This window comes from Penicillium subrubescens, assembly GCF_028828155.1.
Source record: "Penicillium subrubescens strain IBT 31985 chromosome Unknown utg000002l_segment0_segment0, whole genome shotgun sequence".
In the NCBI taxonomy this organism is placed as follows: Eukaryota; Fungi; Ascomycota; class Eurotiomycetes; order Eurotiales; family Aspergillaceae; genus Penicillium; species Penicillium subrubescens.
This window is the reverse complement of record NW_026643152.1, coordinates 4,340,515-4,361,910: the sequence shown is the minus strand read 5'-3', so window position 1 is coordinate 4,361,910 and position 21,396 is coordinate 4,340,515. Positions and strand designations below refer to the sequence as shown.

The window sequence follows — 21,396 nt, the reverse complement described above, 5'->3', positions numbered from 1 at the left end:
CAAATTATTCACTCCAAAACATCCACAATCCACTCCTCCATGCAAATACCCACAGGAAAATAGCCACTGCTAGTCGCGATCGCCTGATTCATCCGGGCGAGACTTCTTGTCGCGCTTCAGGCAAGTGGTTGACGATGGACGGGGCCAGGCCATCCCGTCCCGACCGGCCGTATCAGCGCACTTACAAGGCATGCATCCCTTGCCGGCAACGCAAGGCAAAGTGCGATCTGGGAACGGGACCGGACGGCTTACCGATCGGCCCACCATGCGCACGATGTCGTAGAGAGATGAGAGAGTGTGTTTTCCCCGAGAAACGGGCCTGGGAGAGGTCCCGCAAGCGCGGTAGGTCGATCGTTGCATCGAATCCGCTGTCTCTGATTTCTAATCCGCTTGGGCTAGGACGATCCCTCGAGGACAATGAGACCGATATATCGCCGGGTGAGGAACAGTATCAAGGTGCTGTTGTCTCCCCCGATGATGCTAAAAGACAATATGCGCAAGGCCATCAGCCTGTACGATACGCACAGGACTCGACGAGTCCGTTTCAACAAGGATGGGGCTTTGCCCGTCCTAATCCATCCCCACACAATGATCATAGTTCACAGATCGGCATAAGTCCCCAGCCGATTTCAGATGGCAGTCTGCATGCACAAACATCCCCGGCTCATGCATATCAAGAGAATCGGCACCGGTCTAGCTCCACGCTGGCGAACTCAATGATGCGAACAGTTGTCGCGAGTGGTAATGATGCTTTGAATATTTTGTTTGAAGCGGCAACTGCCGGGCAGGAGGACAATGCACCAAGCGACGAGAGCCCTCCCCGTGGAGGTGCATCCAAATCAGGTGGCTCCAATGGCCATCAGCGGGCGACACCGAAGAACTTTGAGAGTCCGGGTGCCTTTGAGACTGCTTCACGGGTAAAGTATCGCGTCGAAATGTCAGATGTGGCATCCGAAACATTACAGATCTGGGAGGCATGCCGTTTCGTCAAGATGGGGTGGTTTACTGCCAGGGAGGCGGTTACCTTCATTGACCTGTAAGTCATGTCGTCGAATGTTCTGCACAGATAGAGCCCTCTAGCTAACGGAGGATAGGTTCTACAAAAACATGTCCTGCTTGTCACCCATCCTGACAGACTTTTATGCCAACCACCAGAACCATTTTACGCTGATCAGTCGAGAACCCGTATTATGTTCCACCATCCTTATGATTTCTTCTCGTTATCATGTTCTTCCAGGCGCAGGTGGCGAATCGAGAAACTTCTTCATTCATCATCGACTCTGGCAACACTGCCAACAATTGACAATGCGGCTCATTTTCGGGCAAGAAAAGTCTACGAAGTCTAAGATTAGGAGTCTCGGGACAGTGGAGGCCCTCTTGCTCATGGCTGAATGGCATCCTCGCTCTCTACACTTTCCTCCTGAAACGGATGGCTGGGATGATGATCTGATCTCCATGGACCCCAAACCTTCTGAGCATTCCGAGTCTAAAGACACATCGGCAAATCGGTGGATTGAGGACATGATTGAGCCATCAAGAAGGTCAGATCAAATGTCTTGGATGCTGCTGGGATGCGCCCTCTCTCTAGCCCATGAATTAGGCATCTTCGAGACGGAAGAAATCGATGCCCCTGGCGATGATCAACAATGGAGAGAACAGATTAAACTGCGGCGACAGCGAGTGCAACGACTTCTTTACGTCTACATCAACCAGCTCGCTTGGCGGATTGGTTGCATGTCCCCAATCCCACAATCCCTCAACCACGCAGTCCTCGGCGGGCGCAAACCCCGTGGCCTCAGTCAGCCTGGAAGCACATGGTTGATATTTATGGATTCTTGGATTGAGCTCACCAAGCTAGCGCAGTCTGTCACGGACATGTTCTTCCCATCAGCCAAGTTCGCTCGTCAACAATTGCATAGCGGTCGCTACGTCGGACTGCTTGAGCATTTCCGGCCTCTGCTCAACCAGTGGAAGGACAAGTATCTTCAACCAGATACTCTCGACACTGCATTCTATAACGATCTCTTCATCGAGTACCATTTTGTCCGAGTATACACCCACTCTGTCGGAATGCAAGCCGTTGTTGAGCGTGCAGTCGCAGACGCTGATCTCAACAACCTCGATGACGTCCGGCCGATGACTATCGACCCCACAGACTACGAATACATCCAAGAGGTCATCGACGGCTGTTGCCAGATCCTCCAGAAAGTCACGCACCTCGCAGAGGTAGGCGCGCTACGATTCTCGCCCGTCCGCATCGTCCTCCGCATCACCAGTGCCTCAATCTTCCTAATGAAAGCACTCAGCCTGGGAACCCGACAAGCCACACTCAGAGAATCACTCGAAGTCCTCGAGAGAAGCATCAGTGCTCTCAAATCAAACGCACTTGACGATGTCCACCTGAGCACTCGCTACGCAACACTCTTAGACATGCACGTCTCCCGCCTGCGCCGAAACCTCCTAGCATCCTCCAAGACCATGAAAACCAACACCAACAACACGGCCACGATTAACAACAGCCGAGGCGCTACCCGCCGATCCTCAATGGGTCCTCCACCCTGGCCAGAAAATGGCGATCGATCCAATACAATCAACACCCCCGTGTCCCAGGACTTGACTTCCGATCTGGGCTACATACCTTCCTTGAATGATATGGCGGATGACTGGCTCTCGTTACCATTTGATCCTTCAATGGCGCCTTTTGGAATGAGTAATAATGCTCAGTTCCCGATGTATGAGGGTGGTGGGCTGGATTTTATTTGGAATCTTCCGTCATAGATGTACTTCGCGTAAATAAACAGATAGCAAGATACCCGCAGAGTTAGTTATAATAATCATGATCAATGTGTCAGATGGAGAGTGTAAATCTAAACCAGCTGGAGCTCAGCCCATAGTTGCTACAAAATGGAGGTGACTGACTCCCTAGGTTTTCCCGGCAGTAGGTAATACTCCCAAAAGATCATGACATAAGATTGAGATAACAGAATAGCCCGGCTCTTCTAGACCAAGTATTCACAGTCCCAAGATTCAAATCTTCGGGTAATTCCCGATATTGCTGCATTGAATCTTGAAGGTGCACATATTTTACTATTTTTTCATGTCCACGACAACGAGAGTGCAGTGTGAGATGCTAGATGCTGGCGCAATGCAATAATCTATACACCAATCACCCTAGAAACACCTTCAAAGCCCTACTTCTTCTTCGAGCTAGACCCACCAGGCACAGTCCTCCCACGCCGCTTATACTTTCGAGGATCTACCATCCGTTAGCACCAGCATGACGCAGTCTAGAGAGATAGTACTGCATACCTTTCCGGCTCATAAGAGCCCGATTCCTCGTTCCCTTACCACCTTCCCAGAATCCACTACCAGCCTTACCGATAAGCGTAGCTCTGCAAACCCCGCAACTCTCTGGTCTGTAGATTTGCTCGCGAGAGCAGAAGCCACTGATTATATTAGCATATCGCATTTTGCGAGTCTTTTGGTTCTGGGGTGAACTTACCAGATCATACGGTTGGCGTGTTCATTAGGATGATCCGTTTCCGCATCGTGACATCTAAAAACAGAAAACTCAGCATAAGTTATCCGAAATTCCACCATAAGCTCGTCACGGGATGCCATACTTATCACAAGGAAACACCTTCGCACAACAACTAAACCTAAACCAACGATAACTCTTCCCGTAGTGTTGGCACCGACCGCGTCGAGGAAGTTCCTGCCCAGCAACAATACCGAGGACTTCCTTTGGCCTCTTTTTCAATGGCAGCGCGGAGCGGGAGGACATCGCCGCACTACCAACGACCAGGAACTTAACCTCGGGCATCTTGAAAACCATCTTCCGGTGGCAGTGCCGGCAAATTGCCATTGCACTTTCGCCGCGGACGGCTGATACGCCTGGGGCGTGGTAGGCGGTTGAGCATTCGGAGCATGTTGGGATGAAGTTGCTGGAACACGAGTTAGTCAGAGAGGAAATTTTAGAGCACTAGTGACAAGACATACCTTGGGAGAAGATCGAGGACTGTGCAGCCATCTAGGTCAAGATACCCTGCGCGGTTCGCGTGCGAATGCATCAATTGTTTCCGGAACCCGATGCTCATCGAGTTGGCACATTTCTTGCACGACTCGATTTTCGGCATGTCCTTGGGATCCGCGAGCTGAGGGACATTCTTGATATCCATCGATTCCTTGCAGCGCTCACATTTGATAGTGATGGCGAGGTGGCTTATCTCCAGCAGTTCGATGCCATAGAGCTCCAGGAAGGGGAATGAGAGTGCAACGCCTCGGCCTGGAGTATCCAGAACCACGGGGACAGGAGCACCGCCTTCTTCAGAATCTAGGTCGTTCTCATCGTACTCTTCAGAGTCTTCCTCGTAGCTAGATTCGTCTGTTATGTCGCTGCCGCTCTGATGCTCTGGGACAGACCATTCGGGTGGACGAGGGATGACATGCAAATGAGGTCTGTCTCCACTACTTTCGAGAGGAACACCAGCTTCAGATTGGGGCGCTGAAGTATCCTCCTCTACCTGGAGGTGTTCGTGCTGGGCTTGCTCTGCAACCTCAGGCAGAGGTGTCTTGGCAAAATTGTGCATGTTGCTAGCCAGGTAGTTGATTTGTGATACCAGATTCATCTGGGAGTTTGTATCGAACCATTGCGCAAATCCGGCTTCTACGGATCTGGCTTCCGGGCTGTTCACACCCTGCATCTCGATGGAGCTGTGCTCCAGAGGGTAGAGTGATGGTACGATAAGTTTCACCGTTTTCACGGCTTGAAGAGACCTCGGCAGACGGTCCTGCTTGGTGGGTTGTATTGGGATATTGAAAGACGTTTCCGAACGTTTCTGGAATAGCGGAAGTCTTCCAAGTCGGCCTTCAAGCTGTTTCGTCTCCATTGCCCTGCGTTTTTCAGCCTGGGCCTTTTGTTCGTAGGTGTAGCTTGGAGCAACGATAGTCGGTTTTGTTGCTACAATCGATGTGGTAGTAGCCGATGTAGTAGGAGTCGGGCGAGGCTGCACAGGGGCAACTGAGCTTGTCCTCTGTGTAGGCGCTGGACTCACAGCACCGCTCCCAACATTAGCCACAAAGGTAAGCTTTGGTCCTCTTTCCAGAGTAGTCAAAAGCCGTTCAAGCTGTCTATCGAGGGTATTCACCCAATTGAGCAAAGTTCCTCTGGCGTTAGTCCGAATTGCAAAGTCAACGATATCATCAAATCCCCTAGACACATTGGCCTGGAAAGCAGCCTCCATTTCAGGATTGGTCACGGTAAGTTTCGGCCGTCCCTTGCCAGGATATGTATTTGGCACATGAAGAACGCATTGCAAGGCGTCCAATTCGAAAGGGAAATCGGGGTCCGAAGGAGCCAGCCCGAACGAGAGAGTCGAACCATTCTCATCACTCTGCTCTTGTGGACGGAAACGTCGCCTCAACTGATTGAGTTGGAATTCCCTCGGGTCATTCTTCTCTACCTTTGAGACCGGTCTGGGAGTCTGGGCCACTTGAGGCGTTGTCACAGCTTGCTTGGACTCGGTCTCACTGATATTCAAGTCCTCAACCGCACTAGCTATGCCGGAGCCTGGACTCTGGGCATTTGCAGTCGACGATTGTGGTCCAGATGACTGGCTGGGTGTGGCCTTCCTCTGCTCGATCGTAGCGGCATCATGAATGAATGGACATTCCGAGCCGGCACGGCAACCTAGAGCGACACGTTAGTATTCAGTTGCATAATCATGACATATGGTATAGACGAAAGACCGAGGTCAAAAGTCCATACACAAAAGCACACGCGCTATCGCACAAGCCCATTCTTCCTTATCATGGGCTATCAACCCTCTCCCGCCTCATAGGTGAACACGAGATAGCCATTTTCAGACGGCACATGCTTTCCTGAAGAGGGTCTGTGCCCGAAAGACGCGTACGTATGTATCTCACATATCAATCCAGCAGCTAGAAAGATGTACATCGGTCCAACTTGAAACTGCGTAAATTCTCAACAGCTACGTACCCTTCTTGGTCGCAAAATAACGACATTTGGCCCTTTTCTTAGCGGCTGATTGGTGCGGCGCACTCGCCTCCTGCGAGGATACAGCGCCACGCGTTCGCGCCGGGCCTGCCAACTCATCAAGGGCGGCGGGCGGCTGGATTTCTGTGCCTGTGCCAGGTTCTTGCAGTGAGCGTGTGATCAAAAAGGTTGCGGGCCGTTGGGTCCGCCCCGAGGCATCAGATAATGAGTATGAAGGGGCCCCGGCAAGATGCGGGTGATCAGAGGGGCCTGAGTGGGCATGAAGGCATGAGGACTCAGCCACCTGCAGGGTTGATGTCTGGTTTGTGGAAGTGTATATGGGCATACATGCTCTCGCCCTTTTGCGAATGGATTAGGCCGACAGCCTCCAAGCATGACTGGGGCAGGGCGAGACCTGCGTTGACTTTTGGGGGCGCTACCATGACCGGCGCCATGTGTGGCCGGGGCGGATGGAGATAGGGCTGTCACTCACGCTGCACTTGGGGCTCTGGACCCGCTGGGCTGTCAGTTGACCCGTTCTCCATGGCGTGGGAGACTAGGAGTACAGTAGGAACGGATCGGGGCCAGTTCTGGAGGTTGACCAAATTAGACTGGAGTGCGACTTGTCGAAGTGACGTTTGAGTTGCCAACGCAGAGATCGGGTGACCTGCCCGGGGATCGACAGGACCAGATCTGCGGTGCGAAGTTGGGTAAGCCGCGATGCACACAGGGAATTATGGAGGGGGAATAAGTACCGAGTCCGGCGAGGAGGGAAGGAGAGAATGTAAGGAAGAAGCAATTGTAAAACCAGGACTATTTGAGCAGAACTGGAGTATCACCTGGTATAGTTTGCCGTCCGCTGTGATAGTCCTTGTAGTTATAGTTCCCAATAGCAAATAAAAATCGAGGTGAATGGTCGGGCGGTGCCAAGCCTTCAGACTGTCAGTGATCTCACCGCGGGGTTGGAGAGTGGGCCGTGATTCAATCTGAGTCACGCTTTTTGCTATTCTTGACTGTCAACCGCAGTTCACTCAGAATGACTCGTCTATAGTAGTTAGTAGTATTCAGTGACTCACAGTGGATCAGATTGAATAGTTAGACAGATATAATCAAATCTATCTAAAGAAAATTATGCTGGGTATTTACCAAATGCACATCTAATCTGACTGATGTGCATTATTCTAATGCCCGTTTGTACGGAGTAGTGAGCCATGTATCCATTTAGGTACAAACTACCTTTGTCTGTACTATAACTACACAAGCATAACAAAGCTTTATCATTCTTCCATCTAGTATTGCATATATGCATCTCTATCTCTATTGCCACTTATTCAGCACATTCAATCCCCCTCCCACAGGAGCTTCAGGGCAATACGAGCCGATAGCAACCATACAGACCGACTCTTCAGAAATACACCATATCACCCAACGATCTTCATAAAACCACACCAATATTTCAACAGCAAGAAATATCTCCTCATCTGCCCCGCTGGCTGATTCAAAGGATTCGTGAAGAAGCTGGAGGTGAGGGGTCCCGTATGCTGTAGCTGGAGATGTATACCATTAACCCCGCTATGCAACACCACCACAGGGTGGCGAACTTGGGCTCATATGGATGTTATAGACGGAGACAATCGCCGCCACATAATAGGGTCCAATATTAAGGAAGGCGATAAATGCGCGCAGGCATACGATGTTCATGCAGGGGGAGCGTTGCCAAGTATCCCGGTATACTGCTCTGGGAACTCCGAGGGGAAGCATATCATCGTAGGCAAAAGTACTTGATTCCCAGACAAAGAACAGATCTATGTACTAACTATGTACTCTATCGATGACTGCAACCAAACTACCTATTTAGGAAAGTAGCCAAGAGAGGAGAAACATTGCGCTTGGTAATCAATAATAGACTGTCCATTCGATCCCGATTTCACGCCGATATCCTTCCGAGTGGACAAAGACATTGCGCTTAAGGTTTATCAACCCCCCTCAAACTCGTCCCCAACAAAGACTGACCGAACATGGATGATGGATGGAAGGAGCGGATATTCGGGCGATACAATGAGAGCAAATCGAATCGGTCACGCAGCCTCTCCGACCCCGGTCCATACCCTGTCTGTGGCTTTGATAGACTCTGCTAGCTGCAGCGGTCGGAATTCCCAGGACTGGGGAAAGCTCGGCCCTGCTCGCGGCCATGTCGGAAACGGTTGCAAGGGAAGGGAGAAGGGGGGTGGTAAGGTATGCGATACTTTTCCACTGCATTGCTGATACATACATAACTACAGTATCTCAGACTGTTTCTTTAATTATCGGGCGGATAAAGCGTCAAATTTGATAATGATAATTGTGCACATACAGTAGTTTCTTATTGCTTCTTTTGCACTACTCGCCATAGCTCATAATACACAAGGGGAATTATGACATCGTATTAAACAGTACTAAATCTCCCTCTGGAAGCGAGTGTGTCAGCGTGTATCATTGACTCCACCGCGTAATACCAAAATTCCGCTAGCGGTATGTAACACAGCCCAATCGGGATAGTCAGGTAATTGCGTATTTCCATGCTAATCCCAGTTAAGATTAGCGTGCATCTGCAGTTCCAAAGCATCCAACCAAATCGTCCTTCCAGAACCCTTCCAGAAGGCCGCCGCAAAGACCATGGGATTGTCAATCCGCCGACCACGGGGAGCATCACTCAGGGCACAACTCAAATGCAGTCGGTACTTTTGCCGGCATATCATTCTGCCCTGAGTCGAAATGCCAACTTGTATACTGTAACCTACTTCTTTCCCATCAGCGGGGGAGTCGTGGAGTTGGTCTAATGTAAGAATCACTCTTCCCCCGCACGGCGTGTGGTGGGCTTAAGTGGCGGTGATTCGCCGGAGGACAGCGCTCCCCGATGCGGATGCACGTGAGGGCCCACGAGGAGAAATATGATACGACCAACCAGAAGCCTTGTAAATCTCGACGCGGAGTCACGGATTTCGCGTGGGATTTTGAATTTTGGGGGCACACAGTTTGATCATACGCGGTGCTTCTCTTCAGTGTCCACTGTTTAGTCACCCCCACGACTCTTCTGGGAATTTACATTAGCCTTGGGCAGCCAATCCTGGTGCCCAAATTCTCGGCATCCCACCGAGCCGGTTCGGGATCGGTGCAAGGCTTGACATGTTCCATGTTCCCTATATGCAAGGTATTGTAGCCTAGAATATGCAGTTGAATTGTTCCGGTGGGGGACAATAGCTCGGCTGGCCACAGGATATGCTATGGAGGCAAATCCGAGCCTATAAATAATTGTAACTGAAATTAGAAGTCGAGACAAGAGAGTACAGTACACGTACGGAGTAGAGTTTTCGAGATTCCCTTGAAGAGATTTCAATGCTGTTATCAAGGGCCACCACAAACCGGTTTAACCTCTGATCAGTTCTAGAGCTCAATCGACCCAACAGGAAACCCGCACTGATCGCTGCGAAGTCGATCAACTCACCGGTGGAGGAGTTCCAGAACACAGAACTTGACTGGCGACAAGTCTCATTGCATGTCCATATCTATCAAACGATCCAGTAACCACCTGCGGAGTAAACCTCATCGAGTTCTCCAGTTGAAAATATACCAGATAAGGAGGCAAATAATCAGATCAAAATAGATTCAAGAATCTAGTTCCACAGAGAGTGGCGCGTCTGGCACATACGTATGCGTCGCAATGCCTTGCTCCCACCTTTCTGACATTCAGACTGAGATTCAACATCGGCCTCACATACAGAGTCGGCTTGCCGAAAACAATCCCTACGAAGTATCCAATCCCACCCTCACCAATCAGCAACTCGACCACTGTCAGAGCGTCAACTACACAAAACGAGCATGTCCACTTTCCGACGCACTGTCATTTGCCCTAATCGCCTCGCCGTTTGACTCCTCCCATTCGTGGGGGCATCACTATCCAGAACAGTGGGCATCGGAACCACTTCAATTGTCTTGACAGCCACCAGAAGGGGTAACTACGGCGGACATCCGGCGTATGGAGGGAAAGTAGCCCTCAACGAGGTTAAAAACATGTCACTGTAAAACATTTCTGTACCGGTGAGTCGAGCCTGGGAGGCTGGTCGACTCATCATAGGTCCTCAGGTGTGCGGTTGACTCCACTGAATATCCACATGGTGGGAGACCAGGAGAGCTGAGATCGCAGCTTGTAACAATGGGTCTTGACTCTTGTGGGTATTACATACATGGCTTGCGGATCCTTTTTAAGTAACGTGACTACATTGAATATGGATTAGGCGGTGCTTGGGAAGTCTGGAGGTGGCTGGACAATTTGACATGAAGCAATGGTCTACTTCGTTTGTATACTTAATCTAGAAGGAGGCGGTGCAAGTCCTGCACCGGTCCCGCCGCGATTCCTCTTTTACTTACTACTGTAATATCGCTTTATGTACGAGTACATATAAGCTCACAGACACCCCTGCCTACGTCCCAGAGCAACGGATAATCAATGAATGTATACCGTTAACGTGACCATCGAATTTTGCGGCGCAGGTACCATCCACAGTCTACCCTCCACAAGTGCCCTGGTACACAAATTTTTTGCAAGTCACGCCCCACGAAATTCGGGGGCCTTCGGAAAACCGCACAATTGTACATCCACTGGAGAACAGGAGGCTCGAAGAAGAGGAGAAATGAGATCCAGCGTCGGGCGTTTTAGGAACGGAAGTGTGGGGAATGAAGCATTAAAAATCTGTGAATCGTACTTTTTGGAGCTTTGGTGGTCCACTTTTTGAGACCGAACTTTTTCTTGTGCGTTTGAGGTACTTTCATTTGTTCCTGTATTATTGAACTTACTACTACTGTAGGTCTTAGCCGCTTAGTGACGGTAGACGTGAAGAAAAAATTACATATTTTATGTACAGTATGCACTCGTCTAACTAATGATTTACTAGGCCTGTCCAGGATGAGTCGAAGACTCGAAGTGGTTCCTAGAAAGGTAAGCTTCGGAGGTTATGGCTACGTCATTGGGAAGGGATAGGCGCCCGGGGAGGACGATTTGGGGTATAACCGTAGAGGCATGAGTTTGACATTTGTGACATTACACGAAAACGGTCAAATTTACGGAATGATACTACTCAAATTGATCTACGGTTCTCAATATTGCCATACCATAGGACACGGCAAAACGATAGTTTGCGGACTGAAGGAACCGAGAATATCTAAAGTCATGTGTTCGGTCATGTGTTGATCCACCTGACCGAGGTTGACATGACATCAAAATAACGAAGTGATGAAAGAGTATCAACCCGTGCTTCTTCATCATAGATAGACAAGCTACTGCTACAAATTGACAGGAGCTAATTAAACATGTGAACACCGTACCTGACAGCCACTTTCCAGAAGAACCCGAAAAATGATCCCCCTCGTGATCATGACTTGATATGTATGATGAAAGGCTCCTGCATCATACTGATCACGATGAGGCTACATTACACCCGGGAATGAACTTCCAATCACCCCTGACCCTGGATCCTAGCACAGTGCTATCCATAGCTAACTACTTAACCTACCCTAACATGGCAACTTTGCACACCTACTCTACCAACACTCATCCCGAGTCTAGACCTCCCCGCCAATCGATCGACATCTCCGATCGTCAATGCTGTGGCAAGAGTATGAGCAACACAGCTGCAAGAGCTTGAGCTGTACGGAGTACCTCTGTCCGTTCTGTCTGTCTAGCTGTCTATTCTGGGTCATGCACAACACAGGATCTGAGCGCTTATCTCGTCGAGTGACATCGATGCCACCACCACCACCACTGGCAGTGCAGGAGCTAATGTAAAGTAGATGTCATGGATCCGCATGTGAAGCGAACAGTGCTCAACAAGTTTGGAGTGGTTGGAGAATCAGAATACTTGATTCTGGAGGTCTAGATTCTGAAATTCGTAACGAGGCGTTGTAGTAGCTATGATCCATGTTCTTTGGTCATTACTCTCGGCAGTAGCTTCTATCATGTAACTATATCCGAAGTTCTTCGGTACCTACCACTCCGTATACTTAGTGCTTGGGAGGCGAAAGCCCCCTTCTCGGTGACGCCGGAGAATAATATCCTTCTTCCCCTAGCCACTCGGTACTTTTGTCTTGCTCTTTTCTTCCTCCCACCTGACCCTTCCCCTTCCCCTTCCGTTGGTGCCTAGCTTTTAGTATTGAATAGTTATTTTCTAAGCGGTAGCCCCCATCTTAAATTAAGAAGTCCTTAGCCCAGGACAAGCTAACCCATTCACTATTTAGATCTGAGATTACCCAGTGTCCCGGTGTCCCATGAAACAACCGGTGCCCACCTAGGCAGGTAGTAGTACTACTGTTGTATGTGTACCAATAACAAAATCTTACACTACTATCGCACAATCATACCTAGCTATCTCACGCTCAATGTTGATACTCCACTACCTCTACTACCGTGCACTCCAGTCTCCTCCTGATCTGACATACTTCGTAGTTCGTACTGTACATGTACATCCAGCCCTATCCCTATCTACCCTTCCCACACGCAAAGCAAAGCCGCCACCGAGCCTCCCAATTAACCCATGCATCGTAATCACGCCAAAGAACAACCTAGACCACACCAGACGACCTAGAAGGCTAGAAGGTCCCTTTCAACTTCCAAGTCCAGCCCATCTTACGTGTCAGCGCCACCAAGCCCAACACCCACGCAAAATCCCACAAGATACTTATTCCACCAGCCATTCCTCCGTAGTAGAACATAAGTAGATGGAAACAAGGATACCCCCCGGGCCATCAGCCACAACGCAACGCTCAATGTTCTGCAGCACTCCAGAGCGCTCCAGCGCCCGTCCCTCCTACCCCCCTCTTCAACCCTCCCACCAGGTAGTAGGTAGGTCCAGACCGCCAATTCCACATTCAATGCATGGCGCCAGCCATGATCTGAGAGTCTGCATGTTGTGGCTTCACGCACGACGCTTGAAGGTAACTGTATAGGTGGTCTTTTTACGGAGTAAAGTCTGCTCTACAAAAGGCAAGAGTCCGATACGAGGCAATGCATGAGGAAGCAAGGTTGGTCAGAAGTTTGCGTTCCATTGCCAGGTTTTTAGGTCTTGCGTTCTGTTCTGTTCTTGCGCTTGGAAATTGTATTCATTGGGTATGTAGCGTACACGGGGATAAGGTAGGGGATGATTGGGTTTCGTAGCTTTGCCAGGACAAAAGTGCAGGCAGCATCGAGAACCGGGGGAGCTAGAAGGAACAAGCGCGTGGAGTCTGGTATCATAGAGTAAAAGCAAAATATATGAGAAATGAAATGGAGAGATTCCTAGGTCGTAGCCATAGGAGAGATTGCTCTTCTAAATCCGTCTCTATTCGAGAGGCTGCGAAAGAGAGATACAGGACAGCGCTGATGTATGGAGAAGAAGCAGTTTTTTTGAGTAGAACATTTTTGGTGCGAAAGCTTTCCAGCCATGAAAAAAAGCAGGTTGAGAGACTGCTTAGTGTGATGCTCAGGGGAAACACCGTCTTGCGGAAGAATGAAGGAGAAACAGAAGTCAAATGTTTTATCAACCGTTTCGAGCGCCCGAAAGTGAATCGTGGAGAAAAGGTAGAGATGGGAATCATGGTAATGTAATAACGGGACGTGGGATATTTGAGCTGTACATGAATTAAGTTCGTAAGGGACACACGATAACCTCCTCCTGGTCCTGATCTGACAGGATGGAATGGTAAAGTAGAATGGAAAGGTTGGTTTCCAGAGAAGAAGAATCCAGGGAGGGACGACAACGCCCAGTTGAATGCTGTAACCGGAGTACACCCCGAGAACCCCAAGAACCCAATTGAAACCGACCCCCCTTGGCCCCATAACAGTTGACATGTGAAAAAATAGAAGAAAGCAAATCCGTAGAATGCGCCTAGATGCAATGCATGATCATAATCGTGAAAAAAGAGTCGCTATGTCGCAGGACAAGACATCAAATGTAAGAAGAGTGTGGCAAACAAGTCCTCGAGCCCAAGTGGACTCCAGCTTCATGTTTGCATTACCAGCCCTTGACGTGGTACTCCCATGGTCCATAGTCAGTGGTGTAGTTAGTCCAAGAGCCGTTCTTTGCAAGGTCTTTATCGCGAGCGTGGCTGTCACCAGCAGCGGATGAGCCGACCGCGCCCGTTACCCGGTGTGGTCCCTTGTGTCCAGGGTATTCCTGGAGGTTCTTCACATCGTGTGCGGTGTGACGGCGCTTAAGGAAGGCGTTGGCGGTCGCGCTCTTCTGCTGGCGCTCCCAGAGAAGATGTCGGCGAAGGGACTCGGTCAGCTCGGTCGCAAGCATGTTGCGACGGGTGGTGCGAGGTGAATGGGCAGCGGACTGAGGGTGGGGGAGGCTTCATGACAATTGGTTTTGATCGAGGAACGTCGGGACCGCGCATGGTCAGACTCTCCTCTTCATTCTCTGGGGGAGAAGCTGGAATAGAGGGACCGTTGGGGGATGTCAAACGGGATCGCTGGAGTGCTGGACTGGACCGGAAAGCGTTTCCTTGCATGCGAGCTGGCTGGTGCATCATCATAGTCAGAAGCGACCGACGAGAGACCAAGTTCGGGCGCGAATCGACTCGCTGGAAAAGCTCCGGTCGCTCGTCCACGCTAGCATTGCCACTTTCCGTTACCGAGTCCTCCCAGTCCGAATCCTCGTCATCCTCAATGGCGCTCTCCGAGACCTCGTCGTCAGTTTCGATGGCGTCCTCGTCGGAGCGAAGAGGGCTCTTCGATGGTCGGATTGTGTCGACGTGGTCGCTGAAGGAGGCCACCTTCTTAGAGGGGCTAGGGTTGCTCGTTGCCGGCTTCAGTCCACCAGCAGTTGTGTTGTTCTGCGGAGCCTTGGGGCCCATGCGATCTTCGAAAGAGCTTTCATCGTCGTCACCAGAGGATCCACCCAGTGTGAACACGCCACCCTTCTTCTTAAGAGGGGAAGGCTTGAGCTGCTGGACTGTTGCAGCAGAGGGACTCGAGTTGGCTGCCAGGTTGGTGTGCGATCGGAACGAAGAGGAGATGTGCGAGGGCGAGAAGCCGCGGACAATGCTGGGCGACTTGATCAACTCAGCGCGACTGGGGAGAACTCCAGAGGAGGAGACGCTAGTATCAGATGCCGTGGCATTGGCTGAGTCGCTATCGTTGCCTTCGGGGGCAGTGGTGGAGCAAGACTCGGTCGATTCACAGGGTTGCGGGGTGGGACGAGGGAAGGTTGGAACCTGTCGAGCAGTAGAGACGGGGGGAGGAGCAGGAGTGGGAGTGGAGGGACGAGGAGTAATGTCGACAACTGGAGCAGCAGGCTGAACCACGGGGGTCAGTGGCTGCAACTGCTTCCGCTCCTTGATGTTAAGAACCATGCGCTCCAAGTCCAGCGAGGTGATGTGCTTCTCCTTGCCACGACCCAGACTCGCCAGGGAATCTTCACGGACGACGGCAGGTCGGTAATCGGAGAATTGAGGACGCTTGATGTGGGCTTCGATCCGCTCGGCTTGGTCGGACGCGGCCGACTCAATACTGGCGGAGAGCTCCGGGACGTCAGCCGCCTCGGAGCGCACCTTCGGCATGGCGGAGGAGTTCTTCGCTTTTTCGTGTTCGACACAGAAAGTTTCATGGGTCCAGAGGCGCCAGCTTAGGTTCTCCAGGCGTCGGCCCTGGTCCATGTAGTCGGCACATTTTGAGAAAACTGTGCGAGTCAATTCCAGTCAGTCTTTAACTCTTGAGGGTCTGGTCCGCAGACAGGCATTTCTGAGGTATTCCAACTTACCCATCCACATTCCATGAAGCGACTGAGCGTTTGCGGTATCCACCTTGTGAATATTGTCCGCGTCCACGGACAAAACCGGGGTTGTTAGAGGCATGTTGACGGCGCCACAACTAGGGTTGGAGTGGCTGCAAGTGTGAGATATCGTGAAAGTGGTGTTTCCGGGGTCGCCGTCTTCCCCGAGAGTGGTCGTACGGCGCGTAGAAGCTGGAGTCGAAGGTTCACGAAGGATCTGCGGTCAAGCAAGAGGTGTTGGAAACTTCGAGTCTGGACCCTGCACAATGCTGCAGAGAAATGGTTCAATCGAAATTTCTGAGCACCAGGTGTTGCAATCTAAAGTTCGGGGCACTGAAACCAGCGAAAACACGAGTGGAGGCGAAGAACGGGTGAGTTGGGTGGTGAATCGAGATTTCCTGGCGAGCCGAGAATTCGTCAAGATTCCGTCAGGGCGCCACCGAGGTGAGAGATGCGGAGATGGTAGTGTTGGGTAGGCGAGAGATTTCCGGGCTGCGATACGCGTTGAAAGAGGGATTGACGCGTTCCCGGTAGCTGAACAGATGGTGGCAGGGTGTGGTGAGTGAGGTTGGTGAGGAGAGAGTGGAGGGAAGGAGAGAGAAGGAGATGGGGAAGAGGCAGTCGGAACGATAATAAGAATGACGGGGGCGGCAGTGGGTGGAGTGGATGTGGAAATCGCAGAGAGGGGGAGTTGGTATTAATTTTTTTTGGGAAAAATGCGAAAATAAAGCCCAAAGGGGAAGTTTTAAAGAAAAGAAAAATGGATTTAATCAATATGGGAGTGTATTGGTGGTGACCATACGACAATACAAGGAAAGAAGCCGGCCTCCGTACCAGAAAATCAACCCAAAGTCAAAAATCCCGAAAATCAAAAAAATAAATTCCCAGTGGGCCAAAAAAGGGCCCCAAACAGGCCGAGGCCGGTGAAGAAAAATTCAGTCGCATCACGGGGCCCGATTCTTTACGGAGGACGGAGTACGGAGTACATCCACGGTACTTGCGTCTTACGCCTCGTACACGCCAACCAGCTATGGTCATCGGTCGTCCCCCGGTATCTGGAGAACAGCCAGCCCATCTGCTACCCTTGACTCCTATTTATTTTACCTGGGGCCTTTCTTCTTCCGAAGTCGCCCCGAGCTGGTAATAAAAATCGTGAAAGGGCGGGTATTGCGCCCGTGACTCAAGGTACATTACTGGGCTGTTTCCGGACCTGGTACTGGCAGATCCAAAGACTGTTCGCAGTGCTATGTGCAGTTAGCTAGCTGGAGTACACTCCTTCATAGGTAGTCGAAGTTGAGCTGGGTATTCTATACTCCGACTCCAGTATTATTGACCATAGAGAAAGGTCTTAGGAACCTCGCAAAATTCGATGAGAACCTGTGACCAGCTGGGGCAAACTAGCACATCAGCAAAGGGGGAATCCCAACGAAATCAAATCAAATTCAAATGTACTAGGATGAGATGAGTAGATGTGTTGCTTCGGTAAATGACTTCTCCTTGAATGCATTCACTAGAGAAAGAAAGACATAGGTCCATTTCGGTTTCTAGGCCTCCTTGCCCAATCCTCCACGCCACCGGCTGGTCGTTTGAACAATCGCCATCGCCACCATAGTTAGCCAAATGCTGGTCTTGATGATCCCGATCCTTCAGTGATCCTAGACAACGAGCTGGCCTACTGACTGATCAATTGTCGCACCACCAGTTATTGGCCCGCCTAACAACCCTCCCCAGACCGGCTGACTCGCCCACTAGGGAAATAAAGAATCTCCCTTGAGATGTAGTTTAAATACCTATAGCCTCGAGGTACTTCCCATTATCTATGTCTTTCCTAGTTAAGGAACAAGTATATCCAACATCTAAATGCGGAACAAGAACATTCGTAATGCGTAAGATCTCCATCTCGTGGTTTAGCTATTTTCGTCACGGACTGGGGGGGCTGTTTCTGGGGGAGGGTTGGGGCAGCAGTTATGTGGGACAGACACCGCCGTCCGCAAGGAGTGATCGCCTTGTCCTTTCCCCAATATCTCTCTAAGCCACGTTGAGAGGTCACAGATTCGGAGGACAGCCTCCCCTGCTCGTTTTTGGATTAATTATTTGTGGGAGGTGAGCAGCCGATAGTTCAACAGCCGATGGTGATTTCAATTCCCGGATAGGCTGTTGAAGTTGAGTCCATACTCGCAAGCGAACCATTTCAGCTCTAGATCTTACTCCATATACTCCGGAGAATAGAGTTAACAGTGAATGAATTTAGTCATGATATCTGCCTGTTCTAATCTACTAGGCTAATTCCTACCGATCCCTTTTTCTTTTGATTTTCATTTTTCCCACTAGTGTTATGTACGGGGGATCTGCCGGCTGAAATGCGGCAGTAGAAAAATTTCCAGGGCTGGATGGCTGCACCCAGCGACTAATATTACCCGGCAAAAAGGGATAGTCGATCGAGTTCGAATATTCTTCGTCTTTCTAGGCCAACTGCATACATACCTTCCCCGGGGAACCTGTACCATATTTCCGTAGATCACCCTCACCTTGAAGATATTCCACAATTTGCAATATTCACCTAATCCGTCCTTTGGAGGCATGATCTCTTCTGCAACTTTCCATTGTGCAAGGTGATGCTTCCACGCCGCGATCGGTCAAGGCCCGAGCCCATTTTTTAAGGCTCTGATCCGAACCAGCCAGTATCAGCTGGGATGAAGATGAATAACTATGAAGTCAGCCAGAACAAAGCCAGAGGTTAACGCCAAATCTAAATCTAAATTTTCAAAACTTAACACTGTCTACGGGACCTCGACGCGGCATATCGTTCACTACTGACTACACTGACTACTGCCTCCTTCGCACCCTTATCTCCCCGAGATGCCGCATCCTGGTCACTCTGCTAAACTCCTCCAAACACACGGTAGCCCAAGTGTCACAGCCTCGTAGTCACGAGTCTGCCAGCTGGCATTGCCTTTCCTCTCTGACATGACACAAGGATCAGCATACAATAGTCAAGATCAGGAAGGCCATTACCGGATGATTAAGCGGAGATTCGTCCTTGCCAGTCTGTTGTTATTCACGAGACCTGTGCTTTAATCAGTAGATAATTCAAGATTATTCTTCTGTGGACGGAGAACATACAATCCTTGCGCGCCCGTCGCATTTCCCCCCTTCCCGAATAAGGATTAGAGACGCCTCACCCTGAGCCCTCCTCCTTCTAAGCTTCGCCCCTAGCCCGAGGGATTGGGCGACGCTACTGGACCGATCGACTGGCGGACATGGAGTCGTACAGGATGCATGTTTCATCCATCATGTGATATTATTTCCACGTCAAACGAGAGTCGTTCGGGAATGTGGAGTCTTTTTCTGTGTTGCCTCTTTTCCGGTGTGTGATGATTGATTTTCTGGTTCTGGATCATCTGGGGATCCCAGTGGGGCGGAGGAACAAGGAAGCTTTTGCGGGGGAGAAAGTCCGGGCAGTACTCGGAGAACGTAAAACTGTAACTGGGTATACTTTGAGTATATACGTAAACATGTACTTATTGTATATTAACCGTTTAAATGTCAAATTCTAATATGTATTTAATAATTCTAGATACTGCACTTTACTATGATACCCCTAAACACTTTAAATATCTAGGTACGCGTGACTTCTACAGAGCCTTATTACTCGGCCTGCCCACGGAACATGCACCGGCTCCACCTAGTCCCGAGGGACCGGGCTAATCGTTTGATATGGTTGACCTTCGCGATGTCCGGTGAAACGGGGCAAAGGCTAGCGAACCGCCGCAAAATGTCAAGGATCAAGTCAATCAATTATGGTTCATATATGGGAGTGCATAGTTTTTACATACAGGACTTGGTTATTGTCCACATATCCGAGTGGCAGTCCTCTGATTCGCCCGAAACAGCTCCATAGTCCTCATTTTTTCGGCCTGGATGTACTACTGTATGACACGATTTTCAATATCACACACAGCCTGCAAGGCATTTCACCATACAGCAGCGTGGCTGTCAAGCTGCTGACCATGGTGGTTGATCATGATATTAGGTCTATGATCACTATAGGCAAAGGTTGACTTCCTTACCCTGATTCTTTTGCCCTCCCTCGTCGTGATGACCTCAGAAACAGGCCGGGAGAGAAGCCCATCGACTCAGCTAACGGTTTAACGGTCTCACCCTGTCTATAATTCGGGTGGTACCAGACGGTGGCAATTTGACGCTGCAGTATGTACGGAGTACTGTTGAAGGGGCCGATCAACGCTGGCTGAACGAGGATCCACCCCCACTGAATCTGAACCATGAGGAACTTTCTTAGAAGGCTGCCAATAATGAAACGAACATCCCGATTACTGTAGCGTTACAGGGCCATCTCTCCCTCACTACATAACTAGTTACCCTGACAGACTTTCTGACTAAGGAGAAGCTATGGAGCCATCTGTATGCTCCAGTCGGGTGCAGTTAATTAGAATTGGCGGAGGTCACGCCCTCGTAAGCGGAATTTCGGGAATCGAACATCCACGGCTCCATCGTGCTCTCTCTCGCTCGCTTCGTGCGAGACTGCCAGCCGAGGCTCGCTAAATACTCCGGAAAAATGCTTGCCGAGGCGAGCTTGGATATTGGACACGCGGGAGGTCATACGTAACAGCAATGGAGAAATCCCATGTTAAAAGAGCCGCCACTGATGCCGCAAGATTGCCAGCGAGGGCCCGAGGCGTGGATCAGAAGATACAGTACATGGATCGGGTACAGGTGGACGGACAGCTGACTGCCTAAGGGAAGTCGATGAGGAGCGCGCTTCGGTTCGTCGATCATGCCTGCGGGGACAATCCAGGCCCCGCGGGAGGAGGAGAAGCAGGAGGATTCCGTACAGTACGGTTCATGCGCGGTATAGCTATTATCCAGCACGAATTAATGGTGCAGTTGTATGGACTGTATGTACTGTATGCTCTCGCGTAATAATCCGGGGGGCAAAGACGGACGGGTAAAGTATTCAAGACCTCAAAACTGAAGCTCAGTGGGCGAAGCAAAGGAAAGTGGGCAAGTGGAGAAGGACCACTTAAACCTGTGGCAAGGTCACGAGCACCCTCGTCACATGATAAGCCCCCCAGCCATTTGTGACATCCCAGTCTTACGGACATCTTCCCCATACCGGAATCTCTGTCTCCGAGCTGGACTATTTGGTATTTGGGTCTAGCAGTCTACTCTGTAACATGGGCTGAGCAGCCTTGCCAACTGACAGCCACATAATGGCTGTTTTCGCTATACTTGTTACGGAGAATAGTATATCTATTGGCTGATACCGAAGATTCTCGGTTGTGATGACAGGTACCGGTCGGCTCCAATGAAGGCGGGAGATGTGGGCCGGCCCATGTCAGCTGGTCCCGACCAATTTGATATCCCCCACGATTCGCACTGTCAGTGTCCAGGACATCGGACAACCCAGTCATAAAGCGTGCTGATTGCTTGGTGTAAGAACGATTCTAGCCATTCGAATCCCCCAGAGCACCACTCTAGCACTCCCTTCAAGCTCTGTACTGTACAGTAACTGGCCGTGAGAGCATCCTCACAGCAGGCAGCTGTACAGCTATAGACTCGCCGATCATTCAGCCTTGCCTAATACCTAGTATGTATGGA

General features: G+C 50.4%; 3 protein-coding genes across 3 annotated transcripts; 1 reads left to right on the top strand and 2 right to left on the bottom strand.

The window, feature by feature from the left end:
- Positions 1-134: 134 nt before the first annotated feature.
- On the top strand, positions 135-2,778 carry N7473_002958 (uncharacterized protein; the record flags this gene model as incomplete). The annotated part of the gene is made up of 3 exons (XM_057148898.1): positions 135-342; positions 400-1,036; positions 1,095-2,778. The coding sequence occupies 3 exons, from the start codon at positions 135-137 to the stop codon at positions 2,776-2,778; spliced, it is 2,529 nt and encodes an 842-aa protein (XP_057012552.1).
- Positions 2,779-3,191: 413 nt separating this feature from the next.
- N7473_002957 (uncharacterized protein) lies at positions 3,192-6,540 on the bottom strand (the record flags this gene model as incomplete). Its single annotated transcript, XM_057148897.1, has 7 exons — positions 3,192-3,256; positions 3,310-3,446; positions 3,503-3,556; positions 3,624-3,944; positions 4,000-5,689; positions 5,999-6,145; positions 6,489-6,540. 7 exons carry the CDS (start codon positions 6,538-6,540, stop codon positions 3,192-3,194), a joined length of 2,466 nt encoding a protein of 821 aa, XP_057012551.1.
- A 7,476-nt stretch (positions 6,541-14,016) lies between these two features.
- Positions 14,017-16,421, bottom strand: N7473_002956 (uncharacterized protein; the record flags this gene model as incomplete). Its single annotated transcript, XM_057148896.1, has 3 exons — positions 15,766-16,421; positions 14,366-15,684; positions 14,017-14,340 (listed from the first exon to the last, which is right to left on the bottom strand). Exons 1-3 carry the CDS (start codon positions 15,857-15,859, stop codon positions 14,017-14,019), a joined length of 1,737 nt encoding a protein of 578 aa, XP_057012550.1. The 5' UTR covers positions 15,860-16,421.
- Between the last annotated feature and the right edge of the window lie 4,975 nt (positions 16,422-21,396).